A 19,540-nucleotide genomic window follows, 5' to 3' on the forward strand; every position below is an offset into this window, starting at 1 on the left:
GCTGCTTAACTCTGATAACATAAAATGGTTTCCTTTTTAATCTTGAATTTTGTCCTCATTCGCTTCAGGCTCAAACTGGTTTACCTCGCCTTCGTCCCCATGAATATTAATATTATGTTATATTATATTATATTATATCATATTGCTAAATATTGTTATTTCTTAAGCAACTATGAATTTTATTTATAATTTAAAAGGAGAACAGAGTGAAATACTGCAATGCATGTTCTTAAAAAAACTATTAAGTCTAAATGTTTCAAAGTAAGAAAAAGACTTGGACCTTTCCGGCGACGCTACAACTCTTCAAACTGACTATAATGACGCAATGATTTCGAGTCGAATAGTTTTAAGTAGGTAGGAAAAAGTAGCAATCATTACAACATATTCATATAAGTATAACTATAAATATAAGTATAAAAGACACATCAAGTGATTACTCAAGCGGAAAGCTGGTAGTTTCCCAAGGTACTTCGAGTCAGTAGCGGCGCATAATAGGCTTTAGTGGTAGTGCAGCCGCCTCTAACCTCGGACTCATTTTCTTGACTCGTCATTGCATGTCATTAGTAGAGATAGAAGCACGCGTAGAAAGGTTGAAGCACGGGCGGACACGTGCCCCACCTCGCCTAATGTTTAGTAATTGATTGAATGAATAAAGATGTTTGTTTCTCCTTTAAAAATGGTTTTATTCTGAGTGCTTCCCTGCTTTCTAGGTCCCCCCCCCCCCCCACCACTCCTCTAAACCTTCCCGGCCGCCTCGCCTCCCCTCCCCCATTCTAGGGTCCTCGCTACGCCCATGTTTCTTGGGTTAGTGGCACACTTGATTCGACGCTTTCTTTTTGGGTTCTTCTGTTTTTATGCCTCCTTGAATTAAACTTATCACACTAAATGCCAATTTGATCAGAGAGATCAAAGATCAGTCAGAAGTGGTTTCGCGGCATAGAATTTAAAGGCTTCAATGTTGAAGTGAGGGTACACGATAAAAGGTAGCTCGCATATTTAACTATGAATGATAATTACCTCCTAACTGGCCAGACTAAAACAACTTCATTATGCACGTAAATGCTAATACGTGAGCGCGCGACTTAGAAATTGGTTTCACTTGAAAGAGTTTTTAATAGGTTTTTCACATTTCAATTAAGATTTTTAAATCGAAAAAGGATGAATAAAAAATATCAGGTTGGCGTATCTACGGTCTAGGGACCGAAATCGGCTCCGGCGCCGTAGCCGTAAGTGTGCATGCTTCGCGCTGCCATACGACGGTTCAACACTCGATGTATGGAAGGATGTTCTTTGAAGGCTTGAGTTGGTCGACGACAACATTTTTTGAATTGACTGTATATATGAACATTATATATCTCAGTGGCGGATCCAGCACTGATTTAAACGGGGGAGAGTTGGGGGGGGGGGGGGGGGGGGGGGGAGGGTTCCAGGTGACAGTTAGCTTCAAAAAAGGGAGTTCCAATTTCATTTTACTGAGCGTAGGAACATTTTTGGCTTCACAAGATCTCTACATATACATAATATACACTCGCAATATGGCGTATTTATTGTGTATTTTCATCAATATCTCACCTTAGATGCGGACAATTAGATTAATAAGTTACACAAAAAAAGTTCGCTGCAAAAATAAAAAAAGTTTGCGGCACTAAAAATAAATATGAAACACTTCCGGCTGCTAAAATAAAAAAAATTCGCTGCAAAAGTATGAAAAAACGTTCGCTGCAAAAATTAAAAAAAACTTCACTGCGATGGCCCTTTACGGCCTTCATACTTTATTAAACCTTTACTGGTTTTGATCAGTTAACATGCAGTTTATACTGTAACATTTAGAATATTTAGAAGTCTATAAATGATAATAAGGGAATCACTAAATGGGTTAGCTGTGTTGAATCATGCCGTGAATAGACTGGAGATTAACTGTCACGGTCGTCTCGTGGTGAAGGGAAGGAGTTCAGTGAAGTAACGCATATTTTACCTCCAAAAACCACCACGAAAACAAACCCCAAGACGAAGAGCTTTGCATTAGGTGTGTTCTTGCATTCATGATCTAATGTTGTGAGGAACATGACTTCATAACATGTTATTGTGTCGTGATAGGTGGATTTGTCGACCACCAGTCGAACGTAGGAAGAGCCGCCATGACCTTCCACCCATACAAAACAAACATATAAACACGTGCTTGTACAGGGCGTTGTGGTGCTCGCATTCTTCCAAACGATACAGTAAAGCAACACGGTTCTACAGCAAGTAAGTTAAGTCTTTAATATTTCGCTTTAAACTGTTTTAATTTATTATTTTTGACATGCTTGAATAGAGTAAATAGGACGTTTTTAAATGTGAAACACAATGGTCAAGAATTGCTGAGTCACAGACCCAGCTGGTCACCGAGGCACAAACCAAGCTTTTTCCTCTATCAAGCTTTGACTATTTATATCTTATTGTTCTAGCTGTTCCGAGATGGGTCTTCTATCACTCGGCTCGCCTCTTTCTTGGGAAGAGACTAAAAAGTATGCAGATCATGTGCGAAAACATGGTATCGAACAATTCCTGCACATTTACAATCGTCTGAAAACACGACAAAATGATATGCTCAAGTGGGGTGACGAGGTAAAGAAATAATATATTAAAGTTAAACTAACTTTTAGCCGAGATAAGTGTCGTTTTAACATTCTTTTATTACGAAATTCACTTTCAAGTTGCGGAACATCGTTTTGTACAATCTATTTAAAAGCTAGACTACTTTACCAAGTATCTATTTTATATTTGTTTGACTTGCATAGAATTAGTTACATGAGTCATCATATTTTATTTGGATGACTTTTGAAAAATCCCTGATTCTAGTTCCATCGTTTTTATCTTTGGCTCAATTAAGCTTACATTATTTTACTAGTAAATACTGATATTTTTGAGTTTGGTTCTAAAAGTAATGTTCCGAGTTGTTTTGCTCGTCTGATTTGCAAATCCGCTTTGCAAAACATCAACATTTAAAAATCTCTTGGATTTTTCGATTTAACATATGGAAAGATTCCTGTAATGACAATGCTATTTGTTCTATTATATTAGCTTGATCAATAAAAACTGATGAAGTTATATGAATTAGATCAGATGCATTTGTTGACAACAATACTTGATACTTTGCACCATCACGTGATAGCCAGCCATGACAGCCATGATCTGGTTTGCATGAGAACGAATTCAGTCTCCCATGGCAAAAATGACTCTGTTATTTAATCTCCTGTCATGCCGTCACGCGATGGTGCAAGGCCTCTATTGTTGCACAATGACATGAGGTAGGTCCTGTAAATACTTTCCATACCTCTGCATCAGCAGACAGGATCAATATTTGTGGGAAAAGGATTATGAGATAAAAGTTTTTAACCTGATATATAATCTTTCTTTGTTGGTCTCAGGTTGAATACACCTTGATCAAGTTTGATCATGAGAACAAGAAAGCATATTTGAATCTGAAAGCAGAAGAATTTCTGGAAATTTTACAAGTGGAAGAAAATACAAATCCTGGGTAAGTGACTAAAGTCTCCATCGTAAAATATGCTCTACTCTTCCATACCTTGAACTGACAAAACAGGCTAAAATTTTGAGGTTAAAAAAAAACAAACTATAGGGCTTCTTCAATTATGACTTACACTTACATGTTGATTGACTCTGGGAGAAAAACTGGAGAACCCAGAAAAGCAAACAGCACATGATGGAACACATCAAACAAACTCAACTCACTATATCTATATAGCTCAGTTGCCATGATGGAACCAGTGACCCTAGGCATGAACTTAACTTAACACAGCAGTGGTTCCATTTTTATAACTTTTGAACAAATTAAGATGTCATCTATGATTAATAAGAGAAGCAGTCAATGGAAATCCATGAGTTGTTTATTAAATTGAGTATATCATGCTGATATTTTTGTATGATTTTTTCCCCTGTTTTAAAGAAATAATCCAACATCATGGAAACCAGAGTATGCAGGATACATGTTAGAAGGTAAATAAAAACATTTTTGATTTTCGTATTCTAGAAATTACTTTAACATTTTATGACAGACCCCTTGCAGCAGGTCGGAATGCAGCTCAATTTGAAGCACATAACAATAGGTTTCCAATTTAATCTCAGGTGATTGAAATTCTTTTGTTTTGTACTCCAAATTGTGCTGGCTGCTTTGACGTCACATGCAAGTGGTGTCATATATAGGGATTTCTTTACTTTGTGAAAGTGAAATCTGCATATCAAATGGTTATTAAAAAGTATTGATAAAAGATTAAATTCTAATTTTATGACAACAATAGGAATACTTTTATTTATTGAAAGTGAAGTCTGCATAACTAATGTTAATTAATAAAAATATCGGTAACAACATTTTTATTTTTAAAATAAGAAATATTTTGAATAACCTTTATTTATAAACTTTGAGAATGGTGTTCTGATTAAAGTTTGAACATAGTAACAAGGAGTTAATGAGGATTTAAATAATGATATGTTTTATTCGTGATGTAAGGTACACCAGGAAAACCACTTGGAGGCTGCATGCGTCATTTCAACACTATTGAGGCAAACATGAAACTAAGGTAGGGAATATTTAGTATTTTACGGCAAGAGGTGCAAAAATATGACCACATTGTATTTTAGATGCCCAAGATTTTTTACACACCTCATTGGGTAAAACAGTGTTCCTGTAGGCCCTTGAAGTCCTTGAAAAGCCCTTGAATTTATGACGCAAATTCAAGGGTGCTTTAAAAGCTCTTGTAAAGATGGTATTATTGAAAAGTCCTTGAATACTCCTTCAAAAGTAAAACTATTCTGTTTTGTGAATGAAATAATAAAATAAAAATAAAAAATAAAATAATAAAATAAAATTACAGTGCGGATACTCTAACCATGAACACTTCGAGGTTTTTTTGACATTTTTTCAACATTTTTCAAACTTTATTTAATGCGTTATCCAATCACGACAATCGTTAGGAGTTCTATTTTTAGCTTTCTCATGGGAACTACTGAAAAACTAAATCACATCAATTATATCGTGTGTTCTGATTGGATGATGCCTAAAAGTTGTTTCATTCCTTTTAAGAAGGAGATCGCTGATTGGATAGTTGTAAAAATGTAGAAAAAATGTCAAAAAAACCTCGAAGTATTCATGGTTAGAGTGTCCGCACTGTAAAACTTTAGGCAAATTTCCTTGAAAATTCAAATTTTTGTCCTTTATCTGTGTTTGGAAATCCAGCATGTCAAACCAGCCAACTTTGCATTGGAATGTGGTCGTACTTTTGCACTGCATGCTCTAACCTAATATCAGCATTGCATGTGACACTACTCCAAAGCAGAAATTATGTCTAGATGGTCATGAAAACATGTTTGAACAACATTTTATAAAATATTTGGGATAGTACACATGCTACGATTGGTCGAAAACCATGTTTGATGAGGATATCAAAACACGCATCATTTTAGCGTGCACGAGTATTACAACTGTCAGATTTTAATCTATCGCACGTGCTCATTGGTTAGTTTGAATAAGACGGCAGGTAGAGAGAATTTACTTAAATTTGCTTTTTTTTGATCTTTTCGCGAGTTTGTTATTTTATATAACAAATCAAAAACAGTTTTCTGTGTTTGATACTCTGATCAAAACACTTGGGATGTTGGGAGAACACTCGAGAAGCTGGAAACCACTCCGCTACGCGTCGTAGTTTCCTACGCTCCTCTCGTGTTCTCTCAATATCCCACGTGTTTTGATCAGAGTATCAAACACGGAAAACTGTTTTTGATCTGTTAAACAATATTTATTATAGAACTGGTGACTCAGTAAATCAAGTCATGTGTCAACATTTTTGCTGATTGTCTTTGTAATACATGTTATTGTTGATTTTAGGAGAGAGGAGGTCAACAGCTTATTAGAGCCTGATGAAGCTGTCTTGTCCATTGTTTCCTTTCCAAGGTGCGGTACTCTGAATTAGTAGGGATGGGGATATAGACCTGTATGCATAATATCATTCAATCTATACTTAAAGGATTGGAGCTACATACATGTACAGTGTAAGGGTCATACATTTAGACATACCAGGGCTTAGAATAACGGCCTGTCATCAGACATAATTGGTACTTGTCCAGGTCAAATCTTTCCCTTGCTAATCAAGGTATAAAAGAGTATGAAATAAAACGAATATAAAACAAAAAAATTGGCTATGAATAATGAATAACTAGAGGTTAAGGAGCTGTATACAATAACTGAGAGCTAAACTAATAATTTGGCTTCTTATCATGGCTGGCAACTCACTGGCCATTATTGTAACTCCTGCATATACCATCAGGCTAACATAAGTCTCTTAAATTTTAAAAAGATTCCAAGACAAAAATGAGACATAAACCTTGTTTATTCCCATGTTGAATGCAAGTTCTGACTAGTTCTTGTTTTGACAGGCTGGGAAGTCCAAAGTTTACTTTTCCTGAGCATCCTGTTACTCCTGGTGAAGGTGTCACCAGCTCCCTGTTCTATCCTGACCAGGCCATCTTTCAAGGTCATCCTAGATTTGCGTAAGTAACACCATTATGATATATATCCCTACTCCTGGTGAAGGCGTCACCACTTCCCTGTTCTATCCTGAACAGGTCATCTTTCAAGGCCATCCTAGATTTGCATATAAGTAATATATCTAGGTCTGAAATTACAGTGCACTGGGGGGGGGGGGGGGGGGGGGGGAGTGTGTATTTATGAACCCTGTCTTTCACCTTTAGACCTTGTTCAGTCTAAAAGACACAAAAATTGCTATGTTTTTAGGACCTTGTCAAGAAACATCAGGGAGAGACGTGGATCTAAAGTTGCAATTAATGTTCCAAGTAAGCATGTTATTCTTTCTATCATTTATTACACATATATACAAAAAAAAAAAAGCTTTCCAATACTGTACATACAGTATTGGCTAAGAGCAGTGCTGAAAAAAGGAAAAAGTGAAAATTTCAAAAATAGTTTCGATCAAACTTTTTCTAATTTCTGCTATAACTGTTAAACATTACTAAGTATCATCATCCCTCTCCCTTCCCCACTTAACCCCATCCAAAACCTGCATTGTCTGCAATGATTATTTTACTAAGAATAATTTACTCCAATTAATGTTTCTAGTTAGTTCCAAGTTTTTCTAAGAGTGTTATCTTGTATTGTGAACACAGTTTTCAAAGATGTAAACACCCCATCCCCATTTATCGAGGAGTCTCCTGAGGTGAAGGGTGAAGGTGCAAGTGCTTCTAAACCAGACCATATCTACCTGGATGCCATGGGATTTGGAATGGGATGCTCATGTCTACAGGTACTTACTAAATCCCAGAGAGCTTACAGCCAATCTATGATATTTTGTGAACTTGACATGATGATAAGTGCAATACATCTGTAGGTTTTCCTGGGGATATTGCTGCATTTATCATGTCATGTTCATTCAAGTTCATACTGTAAAGGATATAGAAATTTCTTTGAAAGCAGAAGTAAATCAAATTAATTTCAGAAGTAGTTTTGGCTTGAAAGTTAAAAGAGAGAATTGATGAAATAAATAAGCCACTTATAATAAGTAAGATAAAGTAATGAAAAATGTGGCAAATATAACTGTATTTAACAGTCTTTTTTTCCCCTTTTCTAGATGACATTCCAGGCATGCAGTATCGATGAAGGTCGCCACTTGTATGATCAGTTGGCTGTAGTCACACCTATTGTAGTAAGTTGGCCATTTTGAATTGTTGTATAAAATCAACTAAAATACCCCTCCGATATATAATCATGTCTATTGTTCTTGAGTCAGCCACTAATCTCTCCACTGATTCGCTGAGCCGATTCTCTACAACTAGTGAACTTGACATGATAAATTATACATTATCTATTATATAGGTTTTTGTGTAGAATAGAAAAAAACCTTTAGTGTGTATTTTGTTGCACAGATGGCCCTCTCAGCTGCAACACCAATATTCCGTGGTTACCTTGGAGATATTGACTGCAGATGGAGTGTGATTGCAGGCTCAGTTGATGATCGAAGGCCAGAAGAACTAGGACTAGAAGTAAGAATTGTTTTGTAGAGTCTAATCATAATAATAATTGAGGGTGACCATTGCCTTTTAGCACTGATAAACATGCGACCCCCTATATTTCACGTCTCTAAGTGATACAGGACTGCCATTTCATTTAATCATGAATCAGAGCCATGGTGAAGGTCTAACCATTTGTATATATTTTTAGAGCAAAGGTAGCACCTTCTACTCGATATTTTAAACCCTGAGTGTGAGTCTAGCCGAGGAGGCTTTGTACCTGCGACCTCTCGAACATGAGACCAGTGCCCAACCATCTGAGCCAACAGGGAGCCAGTAATTAATGTAATAATATATGTAAGCTAATAATTATTTTGTGTTTTTCTTTGTTAAAGCCATTGAAGGAGAGCAGGTTTGTGATTCCCAAGTCACGTTATGATTCCATCAGCTGCTATCTGTCACCAGAAGGAGCCAAGTACAATGACATTGAGCTAGTCATGGATGAGGACATCTATGACCAGCTGACAAAAAATGGTTAGTTTTTCTCCTATTAGAAATGAATCTCGTGAATCTAGCAGCCTTCAGTGAAGTGCCAATTTTCCTACATGCTTGCTCAAACATTAAAGAATAATTATTGAAAACTAGCCATTCAGATGCTACATGTATTACTGTAGGCTGTACGTGGACATACCAATTGCCCTACATGCTTGCTCAAACATTAAAAAAAATTTTTTTGAAAACTTGCCATTCAGATGGTATTACTGTAGGCTGTACGTGGACATACCAATTGCCCTACATGCCTGCTTAAACATGGAAAAAATATTCTGTTATTGAAAGCTTGCCATTCAGCTGGTATTACATGTAGGTTCTACAATCTATAATCCAGGAACACAGCGGTAATTTGGGATTTAAAACTGATCTAATGAGCAAAATCAATCCATATGCAGGGTTCTAGAGGGGGATTCTTTTTCCAAGCATTGTACGCTTTGGTAGATCTTTTTTCAACATGAGTGCACATCATCTTACAGTATTGTCACGAAATGCGTGCATCCACTATCCACTGTTAATGAAAGGATAATAATGCACAAGATGTTTTTTAGGTATTGATGAACTATTGGCCCGTCATTATGCACATCTGTTTATACGTGACCCTATGACGTTGTTCAAGGAGCACATCGATGAAGACGATACACAAAGCTCCAACCATTTTGAGGTAAATTGTGGCTCTAAATAAAAGTTATTAGAACATGAAAATCTTTAGGATTAGACTGTGAAACTTCATGTCAAGCTCTATTTTCACAATAAGGAAATGACGACATACTACATCTGTTAAGTTATTTACTTGCTGATTGTTTATATTTACTGCAAACTTTCTGACACAAAACCTCTTCATCATCTTTATAATCAAAGTCCGGAGCTAGCATAAAAAACAGCCAAAATAAAAGTCTTCATATGGCCCTCTTGGAAGTTAGTCTCCCCCCGCTATTAGCTTAGGGGAGTGAGCATTGCATGATGACACTAATAGCAGCTGAGTAGGAGACTGCTTTGAAGTGTGTCAGAATAAGAATGCTTAACCTTTATTGATTTACTTGCAACTTATTTTGTAGAACATCCAGTCAACCAACTGGCAGACAATGCGATTCAAACCACCACCTCCCAACTCACCTATCGGATGGAGGGTAGAGTTTAGACCAACTGAGGTAATATTTATTATATATTTTACTTCATATTTCTCCTACAGGGGCTTTTTAGTAGTGCAATGCATACAACATCGACACCATGCTATATTCTATACAACAGACTATGTGTCCCTCCAAAATATGCACAAAACTTTGTAACTCAGAGAAATAGCCCTTATTCGTGGTGTGACAATGTTTTCCCAATTCAAAGTGACAAACCTCTGGGGGAATAAAGAGCTATTCGGGATATTCGAAGAGTAAAAACAAAAGAAAATGAATTCTCTGGAGGTTTGTCGCGCTGAATTGGGAAAACATTGTCACACCACGAATAAGGTCGATTCTTCTAAGGAAGAGAACAATGCATTATTAAACTTGGTATACATACTGTATGAATACACTTGAAGCTTGATTACCTTTTATACCTATACTTCCAGAGTCCCTTTCGGTAGCATCTTTTGTTATGTTAATTTTCGCTATAGTCTTGGTATTCTCAAAGGAGTTTTTTGACATTTGTGAATATGAAATGAGATTTTGAAAAGGATTGCGGTAGTTTAGGTATGAAACGTCATTACGGTTAGGGTTTATTGAAGTGAGGGATTGAGTCTGTGAGTGTGATTCCTTGGAACCGCATTGCAGTAAATCAAGGTTCCGACTCAGACAATCGCTAACCAATCAGCGCGCGTTGCAACAGTTTTCCCAGTTCATGATAAATTAGCCAATCAGAGCTCTCGGTTTCTCTTCTCTATATTATAAAAGAAGTACCCAACAAAAGAAGCCAGCCACTTATCCTTTTCTCAATTATCTTTCAACTCATGTTTTCTGTTATGTATTTACATCGTGCAGGTCCAGTTAACAGACTTTGAGAATGCGGCGTTCGTTGCGTTTGTGGTGCTTCTGTCCAGAGTCATCTTGTCATTTGACTTAAACTTACTTATTCCAATATCCAAGGTATGAAGTGATTTGAAATTGCTTGCCTACAGTATGTACTCTTAAACCCTCAATGCAGAAGTCGAAGAAATCCAGGTCTCAAAAAAATGGATTATGCCAGAGCCCTCGTTCTTCGCAACAGGGCCAGAAGAAACGCAGACTCAGGGTACGAGATTGCAATGTTTAATGATCGATCAGTGTCCCCCTGCGGATCAGTGATATAGTTGCAAAATCATCAGAGCGCTTATCAAAAATTGCCTTTTATGGTCATCGATTGGCTCCTAAAAGAGAATGACTGAACAAACTAGTTATGAACCAATCAGAGCTGTCGTAATTAATGAGGCGAGAAGTTTGAATTTCCAAAAGTTGAGTTCGGCTTGTTGTCGTATGACTAAGATTGACCCTGAGGGGGTGGGAGAGGATTATTGTCAGGCGACTTGAATTACTCGTAGGTGGGAGGGACTTTAACTCATGATTCGAGTGATTGTTAGATCTAGTACAGTAGTGTAGTACTAGCGTCACGCTAGAAGACTGCCACATAAATAAAGTTGGGTACTGTACATAAACATACGACCTTGAGCAGCAGTGAGAGGCGGCGGGCGCATTAGTAGCGCACCACCCAAACCTTAATAGGCATAGGTCCTTATGAAGCTGATTCTTATGTAAATGCAATGTTGATGTATTAGGTGGATGAGAACATGCAGACTGCACAAAAACGAGATGCCGTTCGTCAAGGGAAATTCTACTTCAGAAAAACCTTGAAGAATTGTAAGTACCTTCAAGCAACTGTACTTGCACTTTACCCCACATATTTCTAACGTCACAGTTCAGATAGGAATATTTGATTGACGGGAGCCAAAAATCCATAGGTCTGGAGTCGTCTTTGTTGGAATTTTAAAAATCCTTTTGCAATTAATCCGGTTTTATGCAACTTCTTTGGTATTCGCAAGATAATGATGTCAGATCAAAAAAAAAAAAAAAAAAGGATCTACAAAATGGCTTTCTAGTAGTAGTTGTATCAAGACGTCTTCAAGGATGGCTGTCAGGTTGTAGCACAAAACTAGAGAAATAAAAAATCAAATCAAATCCTATTTTGCAGTTACATGGCCATCGTGAAACCCGCTTTAAAGGGAAATAAGCCTAATTCCTTGTTTCCTCATTTCAGACCTAGTGTCCTTCCCTCGAGTTTTTGTGTAATATAGGATAAAAAATCTAATTGTTATCAATGGAATGGTATGAATTCTGAAGCCTGGTTTTAAATTGCGACGGAATCGGAGTCGTAATTAGAATCGGAGTCAAAGTCGGAAACGGAAGTACTTCATGCGTGAGATTGCCAGTGAAAACCGCTCGTCATAAGAGTAAGCATAAGCCAAGAAATACGAAAATGTCTGATCCTTCTGACGCGCTTCCGACTCTGTTTTCTTGTTTTCACTTCGTCATATGCTGCTGCTTCTGACTCTGACTCTGACACTGTTTTCTGGTTGTCACTTCATCAAAAGCTGCTTCCTTTTCCGATTCCGACTCCTATTCAGTCGCAAGTGAAAAACAGGCTTTGAGAGGAAAGACAATCGAATAAGGTCTACAGTGTTTCATGAGAATGGTTGTTATTATTAACGATAGGTAAGCCCCAGTGTGCTGGCTCTGCCTGTTGCGAGCAACCAAGCAACACTTGTGATGACATAACACTGATGAGTGTGGATACCATCATCAATGGCAAGGTAACAAGATACATCACCAGAACCAAAAAAAATCTCGTATAATCATCGTCATTACATAAAATATATTATTACATATATTTATTATTTTCACGCTCAACAATAACATTTTTTTGGGGTTCATGAGAGGAATCGTGGGGCTGTTAATTTTAAAGATGCCATTTTCCAATATGACAGACAAAGCTTCAACTCTCTTGAAAACTGACAGACCGAAAAACAAAGTAAATGTGACTTGATTCAAAAACTAAAACCTGAAAGACGAAAAATTCGAACAGACCTCTACCTTGGGCGTCATGTTTTCCCATTACAGACCAAGTGTCATTCCCTAGAGTATCATTTATTTGTTTAATGGTTGTGCATGAAAAGACACATGATATTTTCACTAAACCGCGACTCCCGTACGAATATTCGTACGGGAGTAAAAAATGTTGGTAAATATTCGCTGAATCGACTCCTACAAATAATAATCGCGAGTAATTCGTACGGGAGTGAAAAATGTTGGTAAATATTCGCTGAACAGCGACTCCCGTACGAATAACAATTTCGAATAATTCGTACGGGAGTGAAGAACGTTGGTAAATATACCAACATTTTTCACTCCCGTACGAATTATTCGCGATTGTTATTCGTACGAGAGTCGCGGTTCAGCGAATATTATTGATGAACCATTAGATAATTGATGAGGGGTTGCAGGAATTTTGGTTGCATGGGTTTTTTTTTTTTGGCTCAACCCTTGCACTTTATTTTTTCGCGTACAGTTAGATATGTTTCTTCTAGCAGAAGAGGTTGCATGATATTTTTTGAGGTTTTTAAACTTAAAAGTGCTTGCTCGATATTTTTTTTGGGATTTACGCAACCCCCCCATCAACTATCTTAAGCTTGGCAGTGGCGTCACGACGTCACCAAGATGTCGGTCATTCAAACGCGTTTTTCTTTTTTTTTTTTCACTGGGTTTCGGCACAATTCTAAATGTTTGCTTATTAAGAATTTCTGCGGTATTCGAATTATAACTAAACTTCAACTTCATTATTTAAGCAATAGAAAACTTTTTCCGTGTTTACATAGCCTGATAGCAACACGAGGGGAGGTTGGGAGAATTCGAGACAGTTATACAAACCCGAGACGTAGTCGAGGGTTTGCATAACTGTCGAGAACTCTCCCAACCCCCCGAGTGTTGCTATCAGGCTATGTAAACACAGAGGAAAAAGTTTTCTATTGCTTTTATAAAATAAATACTAAGGGAAAACATTACCGCTTGCAAGAAAATAAATCTTTATTTGAATTTGATTATCATATCAAAATACAAATTCTCCATACATCACGAACTTCGATCGTTAGCCAATCAAATTGTGTGTAATAAACGCCAAGGAGGCAAATGTGAAGCGAGAAAGAATCGCTAGCTATTTTAAACATTTATCATTCTAAAACTTTAAAACAAATACAAAGAAATGTCCAAAGATTGAATAGAAATCTTAATAAAAGATTTCAGAATTGATTATCTTTACGAAAGTGATCAAAAGTGGATAACAAGTGTCACTGTGAATGGAATTCTCGGTTGAAAGAAACGTGGTTTTGCTCAATTTGACAGCGAGAAAACATGGCAGCGAAGTTGATTGTTTCGTCTTGCCTCGAGAAGATATTTTGTGGAGCTGAAGAGCTATCGCTGGAAAAATTTGAAGCTGCTGACTGTTTCCTTGAAATGCTTGTAGTCTTTATCGGGCGGTGCATTTAAATCATGTGAAAGCACGTCGCTGAACAACCGCAGCTGTCCTGACGGAGGACGTGTGTTGTAGCTCCTGAGGGAATTCTCTTTGCGGTGACCAACGAGAGATTGTCGTGATATTACGATCAGAAAGACCTGCATGAGACCATAGGGTTATGCCTGTGGCCCTGACCCAAGTCAAAATTTGGAACTTCGTCTTCAAAATACTTTTTTGGGGGCGTTTTGTTTCCTCGAAAGAAACTGTAAATTTTTAACTTTTGAACTTGTACCGGGAAAACAAGAAAATTGTGACGTCACAACTGTGTTTACATACCCTCATGCAAACATGGCTATCAACCAATCACAGCGTGCGTACTATTTAATTTATTTTATAAATTGAGATTAGTAAATATAATGATTATTGATATTATTAATCATCTGTAGGAAGGAGAGTTTCCAGGTCTGATCCCATTGATGAACAGTTACCTTAGCAACGTCGATGTGGACATTGACACTAGGTGTACGATTTCGCAGTATTTGAAGTTGATCCAGAAACGTGCTTCAGGTAGGAAATTGTCACGTGCCTTCATACTAGTATGGTTTGATAGGTGGTTGTAGTGTCGTTTGTCTATTTCCCCTCCCCTCCCCTTCTCTCCCTCACTCCCCAACTCCCCACTCCCCCACCCAACCAAATACATATACGTCCTTCTCTACAAAATTCCACATTCGAATTGAAACTGTTCTGGGAATTTTGCAAGCTCAATTTGCAACTTTGCAGCTATATTCCCAAAAGAATCAAATAAATGGCCGCCAAGTTAGTGCATTTAGCAGGAGATGCAAATGGCAAATCTTTAGCTGAATACCACCAACATGGCGGCGAAGAGTTAAAGAAAAGTCCCGTAAAAGTTTGATTTAAAAACGCGCGAATGAAAAAAGGTTACGACGTGTATTGCCAGCATTGATCACTCTACACGTAATTAGTGCGGGGCTAAAATCACCCGATTCTTTGAACTATTCTTTCCCCTTCCCGAATCTCACCAAGAAACTGAAGATATTTGCTATTGATCCAGGCGAATTAATGACTACTGCGCGTTGGATGCGTCAGTTTGTACACGACCATCCAAGCTACAAAAAAGACTCGGTGGTTTCTGAAGAAATCTGCTACGATCTCATGAACATGTGCAACAAGATTGCTAATGGTGAAGAGAAATGCCCCGAACTGATTGGAAACCACGTGTCCAAGACCAACAATGTTCTGGACAAGAAGTGTATACGAATACAGGATGAGATTAACAAAATGGAAGCTGAGAAGATAAAAGAGATGGGAATCTGAATCTAGTCTGCAAATTCATCAATTCAAACGGTCTCGCCAGTTGTAAATACCAATCAAATATTTCCAAGAACACGCCGGTCATGTTAGATGACATGCTGTTTAATAGGTCGTTTTTGGGTTATTTATCAATCACGCACGTACACTTAATTTCCATGTGTTTAAAAACCACAAAGGCAATTTGTAAATACGATCTTTCCTAGTGTAAACGTTCTAACGTACAATTTGAATCATAAATACTTCGTTATATATGCTTTAGTAGAACCTTACCAATGTCTTCTACACAACATTTTGGACAACTATAAAATCTTAGTGCAGTTTTCGTATAACTGAAAATTTCACGACACGAACACGGCCATGACACGGCAATGGATACGCCAGACCAATCACATTGCTCGAGAATTTACTCTCCATCCAATCAAATACCCGGAAAACGGCATAAACACAGCGCGGACAGGGTCACGCCTAGGTCACAGCACTTTTAGACCAATCATATTGCGCGTGAAAAAAATGAGCCAATTAAAATACTAGAAAATATCACGGTCACAGCACGGCACGTTGCGGCACTTATCTTTTCACAGTCATGCGAAAACTGCTCTAACCAGCAGAATGCGATAATTGACAATCATGATCATTCATTATTATCTATTACTATATATAGGTGTAATTCCCATGCTGCATCCAGACTAACGGTCAGGGAGCCTGGAACTTGCACCATAGGGCCAGTCATACTAAGTGACGTCATTTTTAGCGTTAATGATGACGTCACTTGTATGTGACGCCTTTCTGCAACAATTTCTGATAACTTCATTTTCTATCTATACTTGCATGAATAAAAAGTAAGAGAAATTATACACAATTAAATTCCGAATGAGGTACCCTGAAGGAAACTTGCCAGGTAATTCTCAAGTGTCATCAATTTACGACCCATAAACAATATTTATTTATCAGTCATTAACATATAATTAATGAGAGAATTAAGGTTGGGTTAATCCTTTATGCAGGAACATTGTGTTTAACAAATCGAAACGCTTGACGTCATTTCATGTTCGATTACCGTACAGACCCATAGAAAACTGGCTTTGATTTGTTTTTTTGTTTTTGTTTTTTTACCATAACAAAGTCGAAAAAATTGAACAAAAAGAGAAGTAAATACGGTAAAACCCCGCGTATAAGAACCTAGATTTTTCCAAGTCAGCCTGAACAGGTTCTTATATAAATGGTGCTTAACTTGAAATCAGGCTATCTAGGTTCTTAAATGGGTTCTTAATTTTTGGTAAGAAAAAGAGTACTGGTATTGGTGGGCGTGGCATTTTCTACATTAAATAATTCACACATTTTCTTGCTAGCTACATGGAATATAATAGAGTGCAAACATTAAAAGCACATAAATCTTACAAAATACAGTAGTGCTAAGTTATGCACAGATTGACTTTATATTTGGAAATTAAGAATCTACTTCGAAATTTAGCCTAAAATGGTTCTTATGTAAAGGGTGCTTAAAATGAAAATTCCATCCTGACAGGCTCTTAAATTTTAAGTTCTTATACGCGGGGTTTTACTATAGTTTTAAAAAGCCGTTTCATCCGCTCGCTCACTGCGCGTGACGGATGTCGTAAGCACAAGCAGGGCTAGGTTCTAATCGACAATGGTTCTAAGCCAATCAGCGCGCGAGAAATTTCCGAGTCATGGTGAGATATTTGCTTTTGGTGCATTTTGATGGATTGCAAACATTTTTGGTGTTTCTACACACAGAAATGACCCAATATGATGTAAATGGGTATAGATATCCCGCTGATCTGTGAAAGAAATTTTAAATTAGCCGATCAGAATCGAGAAAATGTGGTCGGTTTTACTTGATTTCCAGCCAAACAAATGAAAATAATAAGGTTGTTAATAAGCACTTGATAAAAGTGACTTGCACATCCTTGGGAGGGGTGTGTCAAGTGCAGTGTTTCTCACGACTATTACACTCCTGCTGTCAGTTTTCAACATGCCCAGCCTTTGACTGAATTTGCTCAATCATTCAACAGACCCCTTGCATGTGACGTCAAGGCAGCTTTAAAAAAAATTTCCAATCTCGTGAGAATTGGAACCTATTGTTATGTCCACCAGATTGAGCTCCAAATAGTTCCAAGGGGTCCATAATAGCCTATATATAGCTATACACATTATACAATGCTTAGTACTAGCATTATTGCACCGATTTACCAAATGTAACTTGTAAGTGTTTGTTAATGCTTTTTATACTAAAGAGGGTTTAACTGGATCATAAAGCCTAAACTTGCCGTTTCGGTCCTCGCAAATCATTTTACTATGTGCTCGGTTTGTTACTGTATTTATAACCTTTCTTATTATCGACGAAATACAATAAAACATCTCGTATATATACTACTGCTCATTCACCTCTCATGCACGGCATTAATGCGAGGACACGCGTGGTGCAATCTATTCTCGACTTTCACATCCCCATAATGCCTTGCGTTTTGGGGGGTAACCAATCAAAAAACTGTCCCAAATTGAAAGGTTTCTTAATTGAATTTATACTATACCTGCTTTTATCTGTAAAATACTGATTATCAGTTTATTCCAAGTTATTTTTGCGTGTACAGACCATCAAGAGTTTTGGTCTTACAGAAAATGTATTAACTTGCGAAAAAATGTTTAAAATCTACCTTAAACGTCTTCAAGCTTCTATCTTTTTCTGTTTTTTACTTCTTCATTTTATCTTTGGATACCAAACAAGGTATTTTCAACATTGTCTGATCAGCCTTCAGCAAAAGAAGTGGGTTTTTACCCTCTGGTTACCCCACAAAGACGCAAAGGCTTATGAGGATGTGAAAGTCGAGAATTGTTCAAACCAACATGGCTGTCGCTTGAAAAAGGCACATGGTGTTTACCACTACTCATTTCTAGTTTATTCGAGTTCCCTGCCGGAAATGTTGAGTGCGTAGCTATAAAGCAATGGTAATGTATTCCATAGAACTGGCGAAGACTTTCAACACGATGTCAGTATTTTGATGATAATAATGGGAAGTTCTTGTATAGCGCATTTATCCAACGTCTTAATGCGCTTTACATTTAAAACCAGTGGAGGAATCTACGCGCTGCATATTAAGGCCCTATTAGCAGCCGTGCAGCTTACAGTCATGAGTGTTTTTTAGTACATTAGTCTTATGCCTCCAGACAGGGATAGGCTGTTGAACCGGGAGACTATCCCCTACTCTTAGACGAATAATTTTTATTTTATTCTTTCATTTTGCGCTGGTAAAAGTTTGCCATGAAGTCAATGCACTAGGAACCTAAACACTAAGCACTTTCCTCAGGTTTGTGCACCACAGGAACTCCAAACACTTCCCTGAGGTTTGCGCACCACAGGAACTCCAAACAAGGTCCCTGTACATGCTTTTATCGGAAGGAAAATGGGAAAGAGCAGGAGCCCTTTACCTGGCGCGGAGAATACAACCGAAGAGTACCCATATCTCGAGTTATCATTTGCGAGGAATGGATTTTTTTATTCTTCAATGCTCGAAGGATTGGAAAACCTTTCTAAATAATGAAATAATATTGAAACTTTATTTATACAGCGCTATAGTTGCCACAAGTGGCCCAAAGCGCTTTACATAAGTATAAGATAAGACTAAACTTAAGTTACGATGTAATGCCAATATCAAATCACTAACAAAATAATAGTGAAATTGTGAAAAATAAATAAATACATAAATGTAGATGGTCCGGGAAAACAACTCCTACGGAAAAGTAGGCTTAATTGTTCAGCCGCTATCCACCCCTGCCCTGACGGTCTGGTAAAATGACGCCTGCTACGGAAGATACGTGAGTTGTATGCTCCGGGTAATGACGTCAGGGAAAGCGAAAATCAAATAAAATTTCAATGCTTTATTTTTGTCTTCACTTCACACGCTTTTGTTCCAATAACAGTGGAAAATCACGACTCAATAAATAACCAATCCGAGACAATGAAAAATCGAGGGTACTAGTCGTACCATAGTTAATAGAGGGGAATTAACTATGGTCGTACGCAACGTGTAATGAGTCCTGTCTTGCCCTAGCAAAAAAATATCATCAAAACGCGATGGTTCTTGATTTTAATATTTATCTGCGATTCGGTGTCAAGGAAAGGAAATCAGTGATATTTCGGGAATAATAA

General features: G+C 37.5%; 1 protein-coding gene across 2 annotated transcripts; it reads left to right on the top strand.

Annotated features, from left to right (window-relative positions):
• The first annotated feature begins 1,929 nt into the window (after positions 1-1,929).
• On the top strand, positions 1,930-19,042 carry LOC116304386 (glutamate--cysteine ligase catalytic subunit). Of its 2 annotated transcripts, none has more exons than XM_089033938.1 (20): positions 1,930-2,026; positions 2,098-2,247; positions 2,448-2,607; positions 3,411-3,520; positions 3,950-3,999; positions 4,511-4,580; positions 5,885-5,950; positions 6,433-6,546; positions 6,791-6,849; positions 7,180-7,316; positions 7,641-7,715; positions 7,936-8,052; positions 8,415-8,553; positions 9,120-9,232; positions 9,627-9,719; positions 10,542-10,646; positions 11,312-11,393; positions 12,246-12,343; positions 14,487-14,607; positions 18,699-19,042. In XM_089033938.1, the coding sequence occupies exons 3-20, from the start codon at positions 2,458-2,460 to the stop codon at positions 18,923-18,925; spliced, it is 1,926 nt and encodes a 641-aa protein (XP_088890064.1). In that variant the 5' UTR covers positions 1,930-2,026; positions 2,098-2,247; positions 2,448-2,457; the 3' UTR covers positions 18,926-19,042. The 2 variants fall into 2 exon arrangements, with proteins under 2 accessions (XP_088890064.1, XP_031569988.1); XM_031714128.1 differs by lacking the exon at positions 18,699-19,042 and adding an exon at positions 15,113-17,763.
• The last annotated feature ends 498 nt before the right edge of the window (positions 19,043-19,540 follow it).

Source organism: Actinia tenebrosa, unplaced genomic scaffold, assembly GCF_029948245.1.
Source record: "Actinia tenebrosa isolate PJP-AT-01 unplaced genomic scaffold, QUT_ActTen_1.0 PGA_scaffold0__85_contigs__length_37466705, whole genome shotgun sequence".
NCBI classification, from domain to species: domain Eukaryota; kingdom Metazoa; phylum Cnidaria; class Anthozoa; order Actiniaria; family Actiniidae; genus Actinia; species Actinia tenebrosa.